General features: G+C 38.5%; 1 protein-coding gene across 1 annotated transcript in view; it reads left to right on the forward strand.

Moving 5' to 3' along the window:
* LOC108572804 (potassium/sodium hyperpolarization-activated cyclic nucleotide-gated channel 2) overlaps positions 1-18,021 on the forward strand; it is a 118,173-nt gene extending 100,152 nt beyond the window's left edge. The window contains exons 7-13 of the mRNA XM_017935112.1: positions 8,568-8,717; positions 10,224-10,442; positions 11,355-11,501; positions 11,595-11,712; positions 12,457-12,733; positions 14,599-14,734; positions 15,674-18,021. Of these exons, the coding sequence (XP_017790601.1) occupies positions 8,568-8,717; positions 10,224-10,442; positions 11,355-11,501; positions 11,595-11,712; positions 12,457-12,733; positions 14,599-14,734; positions 15,674-15,820 (1,194 nt within the window). The 3' untranslated portion in view covers positions 15,821-18,021. The remainder of the gene's footprint in view (positions 1-8,567; positions 8,718-10,223; positions 10,443-11,354; positions 11,502-11,594; positions 11,713-12,456; positions 12,734-14,598; positions 14,735-15,673) is intronic.
* The last annotated feature ends 2,221 nt before the right edge of the window (positions 18,022-20,242 follow it).

Raw genomic sequence — 20,242 nt, forward strand, 5'->3', positions numbered from 1 at the left:
AATTATGCTAAAAAAAAAAAAAAAAGAAAAAAAAAAAAAAAAGAAAAAAAGAGAAACGCGTAAAGCAAAACGGTTGAGAGAAAAAACGGTACAGCAGAAAAAAAAAAAAGATATGAATGTACGAAACGATAGCGAGAGGAAGAGGTGGCTTGCTTCTCGTTGCTTAGAGCCTGGCTTTTTCGCCGCTTGATGATTATTTGACTTGGCAGCTGGCGTTTCTTTTTACGTTCTCTGTCTCTCGCTCTCTATCTTTCTCACTCTCTGTCTCTATCTATATCTCTGCCTTTCTCTCTCTGTCTCTATCTTTCTCTATCTCTCTCTCCGTTATCTTGTGTTTTCCTTTCGTGTTTCCGTTGCCGTTCTTTTCGGTTCTCTGTGTTTCCTTTTTCGTTCCGCGCCCGTTTTGCTACCGTCGTTTGTGTATACCACTTTTTGTTCCGTTTCGTTTTGTTCCTTGTTTGTTGTTTTTGTTTCCCTCTCTCTTTCGTTCCGTTTCTTGCGTGACCGTCTTCCCTCTCGCGTCTCGAACGTCTGGGAGGAACTACTTCAGCCCTGATCGGTGTTTTCTCCTCCTTTTCATACCTCAGTCTCTCTCTCTCTCTCTCTCTCTCTCTCTCTCTCTCTCTATCTCTCAAGTGTTTTAATTTTTCGTTCGTTCGTTTTTTGCGTTCTCTTTTCTTTTTGTTTCCTTTTTTCTCGCCCCCCCCCCCCCCCCCCCCTTCCGTTTCTCCACTTGTTTCTCTGTTCCGTTCGATTGTCGTTGCGTTGTTTCGTTTGTTTGTTACTTTCCTTTTCTTTCAAGTTTTGGTTTCTGTGTTGTTCGTTAATTACGTTGATTAGTAACGCTGTTGCCACACCTGTACGCGATCCGCGCGCGTCCACTTGCACGCCGCGGGAGCCGTTCCGATGGATTTTGCGAAAAGGCGGTGCGCGGGGTTCGTTTATGCTCACGGATCGCGTACTTGTACAATATTACAAACGCCATCATCGTTACTTGTTACTGACCATTCTTTGATGACCATTTAGCTGTTCATTTATTAACCGTGGAGAGTTGTGTTATACGACAACGCTTTCGTCTTTTTTAAATGGACTTGTGACTGTCTCTTGTAGAACAGAAGGTTGGATGTTCAGTTCTTTCAATGTATATGTATATGTATATCGTTCCTTTGTTTGTGTCTCGTTATCTTTTTTCCGTTTTTCTTTTGTTTTACTGAATGATTCGAGCCATGCGTATGCATATCCACTATGCGCGCGCTCCCATGCGTGAACGGTATATAAAGCCCACGTGCATCGTGTGTATAGTCGGCGGAAGAAATACAGCGAGGGGTCGTGAATTGAAGCGTTAACCGTCGACAGTCGCCGGGTCAAATATGACCCAGTGCCGAATTCTCTTTTCGTACGCAAAGGAAACGACATTAATAGGCATTGTTGTTGTTTAAAATTGTACAAATACATCGTACGATTAAAATAGCGAGAATGTTGTAATACAAGGAGAGAAGTAATGCCGGTTGGAACGAGAGACATTTAAATGCCGGGTTCACCGGTGACATTTTTTCGTTTCTCGATTAAGACTGAGTCAAAGCTGAGGTACTTGTACTTGGTACCAGCCCTAACTGAGGTTTCGAGTCCTTATCCTTTCCAGGTTTCCGCCGATACACGTTCAAACGTGTACAAACTTCGCCGCTTGGCCGATTTTCACGACTTTGCTACATATTTCTTCCACCGGCTATACCACATACATGTATATTTATATATAAATATACACGATATACATAAATATACATATTTCCTAGATATTAGCTCACGTTGTGTAATAGTAACAAGAAGGACAAATAAGAAAAAAATGGAAATGAAAGAAAATAATTGTCATTCTTTGGTCGTGTGTCGTTGCGTGCCGTCCAACAAATACATACACACATATGTGTCACTCCCTCTCTGGCGTGTGTAGCGCGCGCGCGCGCGCGCGTGTGCGTGTATGTGTACCGCATGACGTACAATGTTTGTTAGTTTGTTCCTTTGTTTTTTTGTTGTTTTAATGCCAGGTAATGTATTGATAACTAGTTGTGGTCTAGCAGTAAGTTTTCATCGCCCTGTTTTTTTTACCCGTACTGTCCAGTAGGCGCAGAAACAATACACTGTGACTATATCAGCCATCATTGGATCTCTATCATCGTGATGTTAGTGACACGCGCCGTTTACCATTCTACAGCCGTTAGTTAGCCGGATTCTGTGCGCTTTTGTTGTCGTGATCGAATGGCGATCCCGGGGTTCCTTTTTCGATTTACATTGATCACGCGGGCGAACGCGTGTCGTCAACCGTATCTCTGCTTCTTGACGCGCCCAATAGTCGAACGACAGGGAGAAATCTAGGGGGAGGGGTGGGGGGAGAATCTGGCATTTCCTTTGATCAGCGTTTGCCACTATCGCCATTCGATTTCGAGATCAGTGATACACGCACCGTGATTGCCCGATATTCAGAACCGCAGTTCTGATTTAATGGAGGCGTTCCTTGGTGCTCTGTTACCTCGTTATTGAGACCTGCGTATGCATTGACACACGCTATCTGTGGACGATAACGTTCCTCTTGAAACGGAATCCGATATCGTGCTGTACAGAACAATAATCCTGTGAAAAAACATAGCACTACACGTGGGGAAAATATCAATTGTACCTTAATGGTGCATTTTTCGTACAAGATGCGTCGGAAGTTTGACGAAAGAATCTTCGGAACTGTTAAAGATCGTGCATGCGTTTGCTATGGATCCTTTCCTGAAAGATAGTAGTATCGTTGTTGCGAATCTAGATGCAGTATCTTATTCGCAGAGTATTTTAACGTACCTTCGAATAATTGTACAAAGGGTAAGTTGAAAATTGAAGATGTTCGACACTGTTTGAGAGGGTGTGAGGAAATATTAAAAATGGCGATTGAGCCCATCTGGATTTTAGAAAGAAAGCAATAATAAACATATCTCCATATCAAAGTAACTGTATAAAGGGATGAACTTGTTATGAAAAATTAAAGACGTTTGCCACGGTTTGAGATGGTACAAAGAAATATTAGAAATAAGCGATTGACCTGATCTGAATTTTCGAAAATTATTTTCCTACTTTCGTACGTTTTGAAATCTCGAACACCCGGTAGAAAAGATAGAAGTTACCGGTGCTAAATATTGCTTAAAAAAAAAAAAAAAAACCTTGCGATAATATGTCAGAGAGGAATGTCCATTACGTGGAGAAAAAAGGGTAATAGTGGAACGTTTACAGTGCACAAGAATTCGTGATGCCATGAATCAAGCATCACAGGCATAGTGCTACATTCCTCACAAAAAAAGAAAAGAAAAAAGGACGTATTGTAGCAGTGTCACATCTCCTTCCCTTAACAATGTCGATCACGTCGAATAACACTTCCCACAGAACTCAATCAATCACGTAGCACTACGTTTCTTGCATAGCAGAACCTGTTACGTAATACAGCGTTCCTTGTAAATTGACATTGATCGTGTAGTACTGTGTTCTTGAATAACACGAGGTGAATCACGGTCTACGCAGTTGACGATCAATTTCATATCACGTATTACTACGTAGTTGAGAAACACAAATACTAAGTTACGCATAAATAAACAAATTATACATTTTTTCACGAAGCGATAACAAACGCACGGTAGATCCATGTAGTATTACGTTTTTCCTCACGTACTCCGATCATTGGAAGCTATACCTTGAAGAAACATTTGTACAAAATTCTTTTCCAAAATATAACGGGTACAAGTGTATTTCGAATCGCTGGATAGCATTATGCTACATGTATTCTTTTTTACAGTGAAGTGTAATAGAGCACTCTAAATTACTGGATCATATGGTGTTACGTATATTGCGTAATAACTAACCGCAAACCACACAGCGCTACGATAAACCACGTTAAATCGCTAATCCATTATAACTGTGACGAGCAACCCCTTTTTTTTGCACACTCGATAAGCTGTAAGGATCGTTGCAACTGTTTGTACAATCAGAGACGTAATTTGTTTATTTAGAGATTGTTAATCTGCGGGGTGGAATTTTTTATTTTCAACGTAGGCAACGATGAGTACAGTTTTTATTGATAACAATCGCGACTAATCTTTAGCGGAGGATACAAATTAATAATTGCGAAAAGTTGAAACAACGAAAGTTAGGTTAGGTTAGAAATTGTTAATTTACAGGGTGGAATTTTTTATTTTCAACGTAGGTGATAATGAGGACAGTTTTTATTGATAACAATCGCGACTAGTCTTTAGCGAAGGATACAAATTAATAATTGCGAAAAGTTGAAACAACGAAAGTTAGGTTAGGTTAGAAATTGTTAATCTGCAGGGTGGAATTTTTTATTTTCAACGTAGGTGATAATGAGGACAGTTTTTATTGATAACAATCGCGACTAATCTTTAGCGGAGGATACAAATTAATAATTGCGAAAAGTTGAAACAACGAAAGTTAGGTTAGGTTAGAAATTGTTAATCTGCAGGGTGGAATTTTTTATTTTCAACGTAGGTGATAATGAGGACAGTTTTTATTGATAACAATCGCGACTAATCTTTAGCGGAGGATACAAATTAATAATTGCGAAAAGTTGAAACAACGAAAGTTAGGTTAGGTTAGAAATTGTTAATCTGCAGGGTGGAATTTTTTATTTTCAACGTAGGTGATAATGAGGACAGTTTTTATTGATAACAATCGCGACTAATCTTTAGCGGAGGATACAAATTAATAATTGCGAAAAGTTGAAGCAACGAAAGTTAGGTTAGGTTAGAAAACTTAATTTATTAATTGAACAAGGGTGGAATTTGTTATTTTCAATATAGATAATAATGAATACACTTTTCATCCGTAAAAGTCGCGATTAATTTTTGCAGGAGAATATGTAGTAAAGCATGTGTAATCGAAAGTAAAGGATACAGATAAAAATGTAGACACTTTTTCGAATTTACGAGCTGCTGCTGCTATCACTATAGTTCTTATCACGTTATCTATTCTTAGACAATACAAATTTTTCAAAAATAAAAATTATTTCGTAGATTCATATACATATCATGCGAAAAATAAAAATTGTTGCTGCTATTACTATAGCTTTTATCATAGTATCTATACCGAAACTGTACAATCTTTTGGAAAATAAAAATTAATTCGTAGATTCGTATATGCAATTGATCGCTTCAACTAATTGAAACGACGTACACACACAACTTCTCCAGACAGCAAATCCACACGGGTTGCTCATCACCGAATTCTAAAATAATACCGAACATAGAACAATAATATCCTCTTCCAATTTCACCGGTATCGAAAACTAATCAGTATCACTGTGTTCCACGAGGAGGAAGTGCAAAGCGCACCGCCAAAGTCCCTCCACTGTCCAACTTCCGCTATCGCGTTCCCGCTAATTTTCCCCTTTAGCCAGCACCCTATCGTCGTTTGGCTGGCGCACAGATAGCGTGTCTCGATGCGATCTCGCGGGGGTTCCCAGGCGAAGATCGAGGAAGTTTCGAAAGGGCTCGGAATTAGAGCAACAATAAGAACGATAACGTCGAAGGGCCTTGGCTGATTATCGGGCCGTTGCTTGGTTAAATTGGAAAAGTTGCCGAGATTTGGCCGCGGATTACGGGGTCAGAGATCGTTTCCCGCGATCGGGCTTCCTTTGGTGCGCGCGCGCGCGCTCGTTCGCGCCGGAAACGGAAACGCGCGCGCGCGCGATAACGTGTGCTGTACATACACACGATACGCACATCATCGAACCCCCTTGATACCGATCCTTAGACTATAGCCCCTGGATCGATTGGAGAGCGCAGAAAGCACTCTCGATAGGGGGATCTCTGAAGTTAATTACCAACTCAGTCTCTCCCTCTTCTTTCTTTTTTACTCCTACTTCGTTTATTTCTCTTTCCAGATCAGAGGATTCCACAGGGGAAAAATTGCTAAATTTTCGCCACCGCTCGTACGATGGAACTTCGTTTGTCTATTTGTTTAAGTCTCGACGGTGTAGCTGCACTCGTTCGGTCTAATTACTCGGTTTCTTTTTTCCTCTCTCTCTTTTGCAACGGCGCGACGCATTCTTTTTTGTGTAAATTCGTTATTGGAGAGTATCGTTGGATGGAACTTCCTTGCTTCGAAGTGAAAATAAGGGAATGAAGTAAACAGATAATTTTACTGCTCTGGGAATAATAAGTTTCGGTGAAAATTGAGATTTAACGTTGGGAAGGATCGATCGAGCCGAAATGATCCGTTTTCCGAAAGTGAATTTTTCTGTAACTTGAAAGGTGATTATAGAAATTTGTCTCGTGTCGATGTAAATGTACGGAGAATTCACCTTTTTTTTTTTTTTTTTTAAAGCTGCTAATCTATCGAACATTAGTGATTCGCTTAAGAGTAAAAATTTAACGAATAGAGCAATCATCTAATGAGATTCGATAGTTCATTTATACAAACGAAGTTCTACTATACGTTCCAGCAGGTTTCAAGTTTGCAATACTACACTCGCCGGTAATCTTTCTATAAAAAGAACCGAAGATAGATCGCTTGTTGATCACAGTTCAGCAGTAATTAAGAAGAAATATGTGTCGATTTCTTGCTAATGTCGATCGGGAAATCGTAAATAATTCTCGTGTCATTCCGAGAGAGAGAAAAAACACGTCTAGCGTGACTTGGTTGGCGTGTCTTTTTTGAAATTCAAATCGCTCTCGTTGAAGATCCGGCCGCGGTCGAATTGCATGAATAATTCGATAAACGTGTACATCTCTCGCTGTAAAATTTCGACGTGGTGTTTATATCCTCGAATGGAAAAATCGGAAACGCGTACGTACGTTGGATTTACGCCTGTTTTATTCCATTCTCCTTCGTTAATCGATCTTTACTCCGTTCGTTAATCGGTTCCGATAAATCTCTTATTAACACGTTTAATTTGCCGCCTGAACTCGCGATCGAGAAGCAAGCAAACCTTTTTCGCGTGCACGCGTCAATGAGAATCTCTCGAATCGGTCGGAATTATTCGGGAAATTAATTGCCGCAGATTTCCCGCAAGTTTCTCCTTCGGTGCGGAACATTTTTCAAATTCAAAAGATTATTCTCATTAAACTCCGGTGGGTAAATAGTACCTCGTTACTAAAAGCGAGAAGTATTCGCAGAATTTGTTTAAAAAGCGGCTGTGGTTTAACCGGATAGCGTTGTCAATTTTTCCCCGGAATTTTTCCACTTGGAACAGAAAAAAAAAGGGAGAGAAAAAAACGTTCGATCGTTAAACGTGCGTTATACTTTGTCTTTTTTCTTTTTTTTTTTTGTTCCTGGATAAAATACTGTTCGTAATTATTCGGAGAGAGCGCGCCTGTTTATCAGAAGAGAATAAAACCGGGGCTTACTGTAAAGAGTAATTAAGAGGATGTATTTTTAAATCGCAGCGAAGCTGATTCGGTAACTAAAATAATTGTTAGAAGAGAAACTCCGAATAAAACGTATTCGATGCAAATTTTCTGAAATTTATCATCATTCGTACAATTACGAACAGTTTTTTCAACGTGTTGACTAAATTATGATTGTTATTTAGCAAGAAAAATTTGTCGAAACTTTACGAATACAATTGTACTCCTGTTAGAATGGTTTCTGCGCTCTCCAGCTTCTTTTATTAGTGAGGACTTGGATTCCCATATCGTGCTTATGGCGCACTGTTCAGCTGAACAGTTTGCAGTTCACGTTTCGATCGATCGAGGACGATCGATGATCGTTTAGTTTTTCTCTGTACCGAACGCCAGAACTTGTCCTGAACAGGTCCGGCCCATAAGCGGGTCTGAGAATCTTGGCCTAAACAGTGCAAATGACTGATACGTACATATATATATTGTATACATTTTTGTTTCTTCTGTTAGAGCATTCGTAGAGTAATCATTATTATAAACGTTTTTTTAGGTTACATTGACTTGTTCTTTTGTGTGCCACGTGATGCGTATTTTCTAATGTAGCATGCTTTTTGAACTGAAAACTGAAACCCGGAAGTATGAACAGTGAAGACTACTTAGGAAAGAAAAGACACTGAAATCGTTCGTCTTCAGACTCGAGATATCGTCTTCCCTCTTTAGCATCATTCCCCCCCAAAAAAATAAATAAATTAAATTATCTAATTTTTAAAATTCCCGCCCAAAAAAGAATGATTTCAGTGCGTAAATGGAAGTTAGAAATTTTCTAAAAAAAAATTCGAAAATTGAAAAGTTTCTTTGACAATTAAACGGATAAAAAAATTAAATTCGTTGAGTATAGAAAACTGTCGGAGGAAGATGAAGGCGACAGCTTCGGGTCTGAACGTCGAAACGTCAGGTAGTTTACTTGGTCCTTGACTCAGACTTTGGATAACAATTACTATGATAGTTTTGACAATGTATTCAGTGAATTAATATTTGACGCGTTTTTGTGCAACACTCGCTTATTTGCTGTACACTACGCAACCGGAGCTTTGGATAACGAGAGAAGTTTTTAACTGAAGTGTGAACAAGATCCTGGCCCCCCGAGCTGGCACGAGAATAAACCTTTGTCGTTGTTGTTGGCAGTTCCTGAATATGGCGTCGGTGTTCATGCGGATTTTTAACCTGATTTGCATGATGCTCCTAATCGGCCACTGGAGTGGCTGCCTGCAATTCCTGGTCCCCATGCTCCAAGGGTTTCCTAGTAACTCATGGGTCGCCATTAATGAATTACAAGTAAGTGCTAACGTTAATTCGATCACGAATCTTTCATCTTTTCAGGAACCGATTGAACCACAAAATTACTAAATTCTTTTAAAGTTGAGAACTGAATGTTGAGTACTTAACCTTACGTGTTCACCTTCTTCTCAACTTTTGAAATTAAGCGCTAAATGTTGAGTGTTGAACTTCGGAGCGTTCACCTTCTTCTCAACATTGAAATTGAGCGCTAAATGTTGAGTGCTTAACTTTGAAGCGTTCACCTTCTTCTCAATTTTGAAATTGAGCGCTAAATGTTGAGTGCTTAACTTTGAAGCGTTCACCTTCTTCTCAACTTTGAAATTGAGCGCTAAATGTTGAGTGTTGAACTTCGGAGCGTTCACCTTCTTCTCAACTTTGAAATTGAGCGCTAAATGTTGAGTGTTGAGCTTCGGAGCGTTCACCTTCTTCTCAACATTGAAATTGAGCGCTAAATGTTGAGTGCTTAACTTTGAAGCGTTCACCTTCTTCTCAATTTTGAAATTGAGCGCTAAATGTTGAGTGTTGAACTTCGGAGCGTTCACCTTCTTCTCAACTTTAAAGTTAAATACTGGATGCTGAGAGTTTAATTGTGAAGTGTTTACCTTCTTAACTCAAGCACTGCTGTCGAGCGTTTTAAAGGTGATAAGAAGACGAACGTTTTGAAGTTGATAAGAAGGTTACGTGTGAATTTAGCTAGAAATTGATCGATGAAAAGAATTGAAAATAAAATGGCTCCTTGAGAAGCTTCAATTCTTTGAACAAAGTGCAATGATCATTAAGGGGGAGATGAATGATAAATTCATTAAGTATGATATGTAATTATAAAAATTCAGGGAATAAGGTTAACGATGCTGGATTTCATAACATTTCTTCCGGCTTTCCTAATTTCCTCCCCTGGCACAACTGATTTCTCGTCCTCTGAACGAGAAGTTTCAAAGAACAAAGCACAATGCAACGTTCTAAAAAAACAAGAGAAGAATCCTAAGCTCTTCCTTTTATCTTTTAAAATTCTTTTCTTTGCTAATGGCTTTTCCCTTTCTAATGAGTCCATTCTGACGTCGTTCTTGGATATAGAATACACCCTGACCAGAATCTAACGAAACAAAAAACCATCTAAATCACCAACCTGACAAATATTAGCCGTGTAAATTAATTCGGTGCATTTTCTCATAATTGTTTGACGTTCAAATATTTCCACGTCTTTTAATTCTGCGTAACTTAATTGAACGGTAAATAGAACTTGAAAAAATAAATATATCCACGATGGATGCTGGTAAGAGGCATGTTAGGCACAGCATTCCGTTTTCATTTGAGCCAAAAAAAAAATACTAAGAATATGAAAGATTCTTGAAGAAAATTCTCTCGCTCACTGTACTTAGCTCACTAAAGTCTCACACCTTACTCCATATAATTTGACAATATAGTGAAAGTTCTGACACAGTGTGAAACTAGAAAGTGGTCGAAGCATCACTGTCGTAATATTCTACCGTGATTTTTTTCCAGGACTCGTTTTGGCTGGAACAATACTCATGGGCCCTTTTCAAAGCCATGTCGCACATGCTCTGCATAGGATACGGGAGGTTTCCGCCTCAGTCCTTGACCGACATGTGGCTCACTATGCTCAGCATGATCAGCGGTGCTACCTGTTATGCACTTTTCCTCGGACACGCGACGAATCTCATTCAGTCTCTCGATTCCTCCAGAAGACAATACCGCGAGAAGGTAGTTAACATTCAACGAGCGAACTTGGAGAATTTCATTGAAGGAATCTCTTTTACCGTTTATTTACCTTCTTGCCTCTCGCGAAGTTCGGTCTTTAATTTTTTCGCACGGCGTCGAAACTTGAAATATATCTAACGACGTTTCCCGGGAAACTCCAACTTTCAACTAAGTTCGCGAAAGTAAATGAAACCTAGCTTTAAGTGTATGGAGATCGTTAACCGTACTTACCATCCCGTGTATCTTCCTTGACTTTCTTTATTTTCGTTTTTATCGAAATACTGCTCGAGTGCTTTCCTCGATACTAAAGAATGAAACAACTTTGTCTTTTAACGAGGAGGCAATATTGGAATCACTAATATTTATGCACGAAGAAAGAAGAATATTGTTAATAATAATATTTTGAATTTAAACGAATGAAATTAAATAGTATTAAAAGACGAAGTTAAATTTATACGAACGTTATTTCACGATGGAATATTAGGTTTCCAAAGAAGTGAAATACCGATATGTTCCTTTTCGTTAAGCTGAAAGTAATATCAAATGTTCAAAAGAGGTAGAATACTGAAATATCCAAAGGACACGTTCGATATCGGCGTTAAATTTTTTCTACGCCGAGTTCTAACGATCTTTTGCATAAATTTAAACGAAGATTAATCAAAAGAGCATTAAGAATGGAAACGAACGATCTTTGCTGAAATTTCAATAAACGAAAATTTGTAATTTTCACTTAAATGTCACTGCATGGAAATTAACGATTTCTGTTGAAATTTCACGGAATGGAAATAAAAATGATTGCACAAATTTCAATTAGCGGAGATTAATAATTTTTGTTGAAATTCCAACGAACGGAAATGAACGATTTCTGCTGAAATTTCTCGACAAATGGCAATTAACGATTTCTGATGAAATCAGGTGAAACAAGTAGAGGAATACATGGCCTACCGGAAGTTACCACGAGAAATGAGACAGAGGATCACGGAGTACTTCGAGCACCGCTACCAGGGAAAATTCTTCGACGAGGAGTTGATCCTTGGAGAGCTCTCGGAGAAACTAAGAGAAGTACGAGCGGGAACGAGAGAGACCCATGGGTCTACCGATTTCATCGTTTGTCCCGGCGAAATTCTAACACGTTTCTTTGCCTTTTCGTTTCAGGACGTGATCAACTACAACTGCAGATCGTTAGTCGCGTCCGTGCCATTCTTTGCAAACGCCGATTCGAACTTTGTCTCGGATGTCGTTACCAAACTGAGATACGAAGTCTTCCAGCCAGGTATCGATTATTCACATCGTACAAGATCGTCGTAGAATCGTTAGAAATATCGATAATCCTCGAACTTCGGCAAAAGTTCGGTAATCCTCGTTCGATGGGCTCTAAACGTTGTGTGAAATAGGCTTCACGGCTTCGAGAGATTTCCTCAATTTTGCTAGTATTATGTAGGAAGATCGTAATTCACGTAAGAAACCTATGTATGAAGTGGCCAAAGCAGAGAAAACTGCGTGGTATTTAGCAATAGTTGAACTCTTCGAATAATTCGGATTATTTCGAATTCCTTATGCCAATAATTCGGATAATTTCAAACAGGAATTCTTTATTCGAGTAATACGGATATTTCAAATAATTCGGAAAATTCGAATAATCCGGAATATTCGGACAATGTGAATAATTCGATTTAGTTAAACTATTCAAAGTTGAATTCCGAATTCCACTGATATTCGAATACACCAGATATGCAAATTTTCCTATCTGCCCCAGTTTCAACGGTAACGAAAATATTGCACTCTGTGACACCGTGTGCAAATCCAAAAAAAGCCCACGATCCTGAACTTTCAGGCAGTGCTTTCTCAGTGCTTTCTCAGTGCTCAGTAAATTCTCACTTTCCAACTGTGCGAGAAAGCTTACTCCTTGTCCGATCGAAGGGAAGCTAATCAATGCCCCCCGAAGGAGTGTAACTGTAATCTCGATTCTCGATGGAGAAAGCACGATGGTAACGACGTTGGTGATCGTGTTCTCCAGGTGATATCATCATCAAGGAAGGTACGATCGGCTCTAAAATGTACTTCATACAAGAAGGCATTGTCGATATCGTGATGGCGAACGGCGACGTAGCCACCTCGCTATCAGACGGCTCGTACTTCGGCGAGATCTGCCTGCTGACGAACGCGAGGAGGGTCGCCTCGGTCCGCGCAGAGACCTACTGCAATCTCTTCAGCCTCTCGGTGGATCATTTCAACGCCGTGCTGGACCAGTATCCGTTAATGCGCAGAACGATGGAAAGCGTTGCCGCCGAGAGGTATAAGCTTTGGTTAGGTTTGTTCTATCGAGTTGGTGTGCTAATAGATGTCAATCATCACTCCCACTTCCATGTTGATTTTGCTGAACATTGTGTACTGTCCGACGAAGCGAGTTCTATCAGTCATTATTCTTATTATTCTTATGATTATTATTCTTATTATTCCTGTTATTATTATTATTATTATTACGATTATTATTATTCTTCAAAAACATTCATATTCGCTTTTCTCTTCGACATATTATTATTACGATTATTATTGTTACTGTTATTATTATTGTTGTTGTTGTTATTATTACGACATAATTTATTTCTAATTTCTTTGTGCTGGTTTCAACTCGATGTGCTTGTTCTGCATACACTTTACACACACAAAGAAAAGAAATGAAAAAGAATGAAACCTTGATTTGTATTGACTCGTTATTGACTCCGTTATATTTGCCGATTGAAGAATCTCTCTTTATTGAACGTGACAGTGCAGAATCTATATTTCTATCTTATTTGGGGAGAAAGTTTAACAACGAAAGCGCACTAACTTGCGATCAGAGGGACGCGTATTCGGTTTTTGGATACGCGTCCCCAATGAGTTGAGAGGGTATCCCGATAAGTGTTACGGTTTTTCTTCATCTTTTTTTTTCTTTTTTTTTTTTTTTTTTTTTTTTTTCGTTCTCTCGTACGACACTCGGTTTTGCGTTCGACGAGAGTCGATCTTTTCGTACGACACGGGGACGTGCCGCGACGTCGAACGGATTTCGTTCGAGAATAGAAAAGTAATGAGACAAGCGTGTATAGAAACACCGCGACAAAATATCTTCCACACTCTCGACACATTCACTTACATAGTAATGTTATATTCATAATTTTGCAAACATACTTTTTACAAATGAGTTTGAATTCTCGGTTCCGCTGCATCTCCGCAGAGTCACATTTCCGTTTGGCTTCACATAGAGGATCGATTATTATGATTTGTTGAAACAAATGCACCGTTCAAGCACCTTTTCTATTGGTCTGCAGTGTCGTAGTACGTACGTGTTTTCTTATGTGATTTAACAACGCACCGAAATATTTTCTGTCAACAACTCAGCCTTTCCTTTTCAGTTCTGTGTAGTGGGCATATGAAATTTATTATTCACTTTGCGTTCAATTTATTCGACGATTTAACCCCTCGTTTTTAAACAACCGCATCTACCGTGAACTTATCGAGTTTTTAATTAAATTCGTGATTTAGAAGTTTCTGCGTGCAACTGATAATGAGTTAGTAGTTGTACGAAACGAAACGAACGAAACAATCTTCTTAGAAAATGATCTATGCAATTTTATATCTCCCTACTTGCATGTTCCATTTATTCTCTATATTTAATTTGTGAAAAGAAATTTAAGATGCAAATTTTTAACCCTGTTCGTTCAATTTCACTCGCAGCACATTACTTCCAAAAATGATCTCCTTCAGTTCCGATATTGTACCGAACAATTTCCATAAAATTAACGTCACGAGTGCACCTGTTTAGAGAAGATTGCAGGTAAAGAAAGACTAAAAACACTCCGTGTTAACAATTTCCACTTCTGAGGGGTTAAAACGAATCAGTTTTCAAGGTTAACAAAATGTGATTCTGCGGGAAGCATTTCAAAGCTACTGAATTTCTTTTACCCAGTCTTGTACCTTACATTGTGAAACCTTTAGCGGTGCAAGTGGTATTAGAAACGAATAATAAAAAAAAGTCTGTTGCAAGTCGCGGCGGAATAATAACGTTCGATTTTTTAGGGAATACCTGTACTGCTAAACGGTTTGTAAGTCGATCGATGTGAATTATCGTTGGTTGTGTTCTGTGCAACATTCCCTACGCTTAACTGTGCTCTCTCTTTAGGTTAAACAAAATCGGCAAGAATCCGAATCTGGTGGCTCACCGCGAAGAGGATCTTGGCAGCGAGTCGAAAACGATAAACGCCGTGGTAAACGCGCTCGCGGAGCAAGCTGCGCATGCTAGTGCCAGTGAAGAATCGGTAAATTGATTTTACAGTGTTACCATTCAAAATTCGCATCATTTTTACCGTGAAAATTTGAAAAATTTTTCACATTTGTTACGTTTATTGGTATTCGTCTATTAACTCTTTCCACTGTTCACCAAAATGGCGAGATACGTACATTTTAGAAACATAAATGATTTCTGTATATGACGTTTAAATAACCGAAAGGGTGAGAAAAAGAATGAAAAGATTCCATTGGACCTTACTTTGAGGAAATCGAGGAAAAAATTTCTATTATGAAGTTATTCTACATAACAATTCTCAAGCGACAATTTAAAAGTAATTTTAGTAAATAAGCAGCTATGTTATGAAAAACATTGTAGAATTTTCTCTTTCTTCTTCTCGATCGTTCTATTAATTAGATACTTTTCCATTATCTTCAGTCAAACTAGTGCTAGTTTGATTAGACAATTTTTACCTAAATTTTCGTATACTAATTATTTGTCTTCTCTACTTTTATGTTACTAAACAGTCTTGTACAGAAAATTTACTATACCAATCACAGTTTGCTTTGTTTTAGAGTCTGTGTGCCTTAGAAAGCCAGAGTTGAATCAAGATAGTGGAAAAGCATCACTTCTTATCAAAGTTCATTTATCAAGATTGGTTGCATCTTAACAATTTCAATATCACAATCTCTATGTACTTAATAAAATAACAAACATCACAGTGATGAAAAGCAGAATATTTATTTTACAAAATATTTAATGCCTAGATTATTACAATCTTCATATATTTAATAAAACAAGACACAATAAAACAATATACTATGTACACTATCTAACACAATATGGTTTAATATCTCAACTTGACTAAATTGAAAGAAATACACTTTTGTACTTACAATTCGTTAACAATATTCAAACCACCAACAATCTCTTCAAGATGATATACTAACGTAAAAAACTATGTTTCCAGGTGCACAGCATGGAGCTGAGGACTCTTCCAACTTGCCCGTTACCCAGACCAAAGTCTGAGAACAGTTTCGCGTGCCAGGAGCTCTCGAGGGAGGGGCGACGGGTCTTCCACAAGAGCGACACTTTCCGCAAGGACTCGTATCAATGACGACACTCGTTAGACTAGCATACAGAGAGATACTAACGGCTCCATGCGCGACAGTGGCTCTGTTCACTGTCGATCGGATCGTTGGTAGCCATTTTAAGCCTAGATTCTGGACGCTACACTAGAAGCAGTCTACTATACATAGATATACGCCATGCCAGTAGTCTTCTAGCAATCGGTTTCTAGCGCCTTCTTATATTAACCCGACGGCACGTTCCAGTCCAGGATCTACGCGTAAAATTGTGCGGACCAAAATGTATCCCGAGGTTCTCCAACGATGGCACAGCAGCAGCACACGTGTGAAAAGAAAGTAAAGAAAGAACCTCGTTTCGAAGAAAATTTTTTTCTCCACGGCGAAACGTTCGATTTAAACAGCAATAAATATAAGAGCGAAACGATCGACGAACGAAGAACGGAGAACAATGTGAACGGATCGTTGCCATGGAAGGGTGATCAAGATAGCACGAGAAAGGACGTAAGAGCTCGATAGGAAGAAAGGAATTATCGTTATCAGTCGGCTGTGTCATCGATCGGAGAACAAGGAGCCGTTAAATTCCTGCCGCGAGTCTTCTTCATCGACGGTGTGGCGTCGCACCAGGCGAATGAAAACGACGCGACGACATAGATGAAGACCTCAACGACGACGAAGAGCAGGCCTAGAAATTTATAGAGCGTACGTAGCCCATCGTGGACTAGGTAGAAAAAAAAATCCTAAACGACAGTGTTTAAACGATGCGTAATTCTCTGTGATTTTGCAAAGCCGACGTTTCGCACTTTAGGAAGAAGATGAGAACAAAAAGAAAAAAACAGAAGAAAATTTGGGGGTGAACGAAGAGGGTGAGGAGAGGAGAGTATATGATATACTATACACACGAACGATTAGGATTCTATTTCTGTTTTTATTTTTACTTTTATTATTTTTTTTTTTTTTTTCCTAAGACAACTAACTAACATGTAGAAAGGAGGGGAGGAATTCGGAAACGTACTCGTAAGACGAGGAGATATTTCAATTTGTAAGTTTGTTAAAACTTGTTTTAACTTTAGCTTCGTATCGTTGAACAGTCCCGTGCGAGTGTTTTAAGAAAGAAGAGACGAAGAGACGGAAGAGAACAAAGAGAGAAGAAGAAGAGAGCAAACGAGAGGAAGATGCAATATTCCGCAAGTGTTGGTAATCGAAAGACAGGATCCCACAATGAAGGAGTGAAGGGATATTGAAATGGGGAAACAAAGAAGATGTCTTCATTTATCGCGGCTAATCTATCCTAATTTCAAGAATAACGACGGAGCACGCCTGTATTATTCGGAACTCGCTTCTTCCAGATAGCTCCAGTTTTATTTTCGAAGTAAAAGACAAAATGAAAAACAAACAAAAAAAGCGTCTCGAATCGCTTCGAGAGAGCGCTTGTAGATAATACGCCAATAATTGTAACGCGAATACGAGTTCTATTCAATTAAAAAAAAATCGGAGTTTAGGAAGACCGTCCTGAGACGAGAGATTCAACGGGCCACGGGAACCGAGATGGATGGAAATAAAATAAAAAGAAAAGACGAGAATGTAGAGGTACGAAAATTTCACGGAAGGGAGGGGGAATTAAAGGGGTGGGAGAGAAGATATTAAGTCGTTCTACAAAAGGAAGAAAATTAATAATTATAAAGTCTAAAATCGAAGGCCCAAAGATCGTGTTAACTTGTTGAGTGTTCTTTGGGCTGTCACGACTAAATAAGGGGGAATAATACGCACGTCAATGAATGAGAGATAAGATTTAAATAATGTGGAACGCGAGCGAGAGCGAGAGAGAAAGTATCTTTTTATTCGGGCGAGAAACGCGATGTACTATAAGAAGCGCGAACAAAAGAAGAGAGAGAGAGAGAGAGAGCGAGGAAGCTATAAATATTATGTAATAAATTATTATTATTGTTACCGATTATCATTGCAATGATTATTACATCCACTACCGCATAACAAGAGAAAAACTAGGCAGATTAACAAAAAAATAATAATAATAATGAGAAACTCTACGAAGTATTGTAAATGAGAACAGATACACATATTATATATACATACATATATATACACATACATAAATATACATATAAAGTATGCATAGTGGTCAATACCGTGTTGCAAGATATTATGTAACGTTTCAAACTGTAACGCGAGGAAGGGTTAAACACCGACAACACCGATACTGTTACGGACAGTCTCACACACAGTGACGATCCTTGAAGAGCTGCTTCTAATTGAGTTCGCAATCGGCTGAATACTTTTCGAAAATAACACGAGCTGGATATCTAACGTGTGGAGAATCGAGATCGTACGATCGAACTGTATTATTTTTGTAGCTGTTGACGCGTATGTTTTAGCAGTGTTATTCTTTGCGTCTTTGAAAGTTTAATATGACTGTTAAATTTGTCTGATGATATTTAGTGTACTCGTAGCGAAAGAGAGAAGCTCGGTTCCGATGAAATATTTTTCAGGTCAGTGGCTCCTGAGCTCGAGTTTCATTATCGACGAATTTCTACGATTTTCTTTTGAAAATTCTGAAAAATAGAAACAACTCGAGTTCTCTTGTAACTTAATAGTTGAGTGAAATTTCGTTGAATAGGATTCTGTGAGTAGTGAATTGCTTGAAAAGGGAAAAGGGAAAGAATTTTCAGGTAATAGCAATAAAAAGAGATTCAGGAACCACTGTTCCACGTGTTAACTCAACTGAACTGTAGGTCGCATCTGTTAACAATAATACTCTTCTTTAAACAATTAAATGAACGCTCTAAGAGTCTAATTTATAAATAGCAACGTTGCTTGTTACTTTGAGGTATTATATATACATATATTATATATACACATTGACGTACACTTTTCACTGACGACGACACACACTGGCGGGTGAAAGAAACGTGCCATTCGTTTCCTAGTTGAACGTGTACACCTCTCGTGCATACGTGATGTTATGCATACATGTACATATATACATATATACATATATAAATATATAAATACCCACGTAAGATATCTAGGAATATTATATACATGCGTTTCATACATATACATATGTAAACATATACACCTACACACGTGCGAGGAAAACAGAAGTACCTATTTTTCATGTAAGAGAGAGATAGTTTTCTGTCATTATTTTACATCCCCTCACGTCATCCTGAATAATATTATATTATATATACATATAAATAAAAATAAAATAACACCGACGTTTTTATAGATTAATCTATACACACAAAAACCGGTCTAGGACTAATCTGCCAGCAAAGGTTCGGGCCTAAGGAGTACGCGTAACTAATTATACAAAAGAAAAAAAAACAAAAGGGAAGAAACAGAGAGCGAGAGAGAGAGAGAGATTAGGATTGTTGTTACTGATCGAGAGGGCGTGCGAGAACGATTATTATCATTACGATTATTATTATTACCGTTATGATTATGAGTACGATTATTGTTATGATTATTATTATGGTTATTATTATTATTCGTAGGAGGAATACGTGGCAGAGAAGGAACGGAAGAAAGAAAGTTGTACTCTGCTATCACTGCTAACAAAAAACAAAAAAGACCGATAGACAACTATTTAGCCACTGTCTGCTAATATCGATGAAACGATCAGTGCGCGAAAACAGGGAGAAAAATATACGAGAGAGTGAGAGATAGAAATGCTACTACCGTGTAGAAAAAAAAAAGAGATATTGCGCATTATGAAACCGGTATAATGTACACGTGTTGTACGTAGAGCAGCCGCGGAAAAGAGCATAGCATTCACGGGGAGGGGAAGAAAGCGAGGGCGAGGTTACACACACAAGCGAATAGCGAAACAGGTGAAAAAGAAAAAGAGGTGAAAATGCAAAAAAATGGTTAAAAACAATATTAGGGTTAAATATCGAGCAAAACGCGAACAAAAAAAAACATGTGTTTAAAAAAAAAAAAACAAAAAACATCGTGCGGCTATTCCGAGCATGTACGTTATTTGCTAAGCGACAAGAGTGAGACGCGTAATTAAGCGAAATTAAGAAAAACAAAAGCAACTAAAAGAAAAAAAAAATACATACAAAAAAGGCGAAAAGTTAGTTTTTGTATCGATCTACCGAGAGATGTATGTAGGTTTCACGAGGTAGCAAGAGAAGAAAAAAAACGGAGCACGATCGGGGGTCCGGAAATCGGAAATGGTACGTAAATTCTTGCGCGTGCAACCAAATTCGATTCGAGGTGAATCGAGGAGACGACGACGTATTAAGAGAAAAAGAAGAAAAAAAAACTACGAAAAGAAACGAAACGGAGTTCGATTTTAAGCAATTGAAACCGTGGAAAGCCTTCACAGATCCTTCAGTTTTCTCGTAAAAGATCGAGAGAGTGTCGCGACGATGAATTGCGAGATCGTCGTCGGTTCGCGGTTCGGAAAATGTATGTATATAAAAAAA

Source organism: Habropoda laboriosa, unplaced genomic scaffold, assembly GCF_001263275.1.
Source record: "Habropoda laboriosa isolate 0110345459 unplaced genomic scaffold, ASM126327v1 scaffold22, whole genome shotgun sequence".
NCBI lineage: Eukaryota > Metazoa > Arthropoda > Insecta > Hymenoptera > Apidae > Habropoda > Habropoda laboriosa.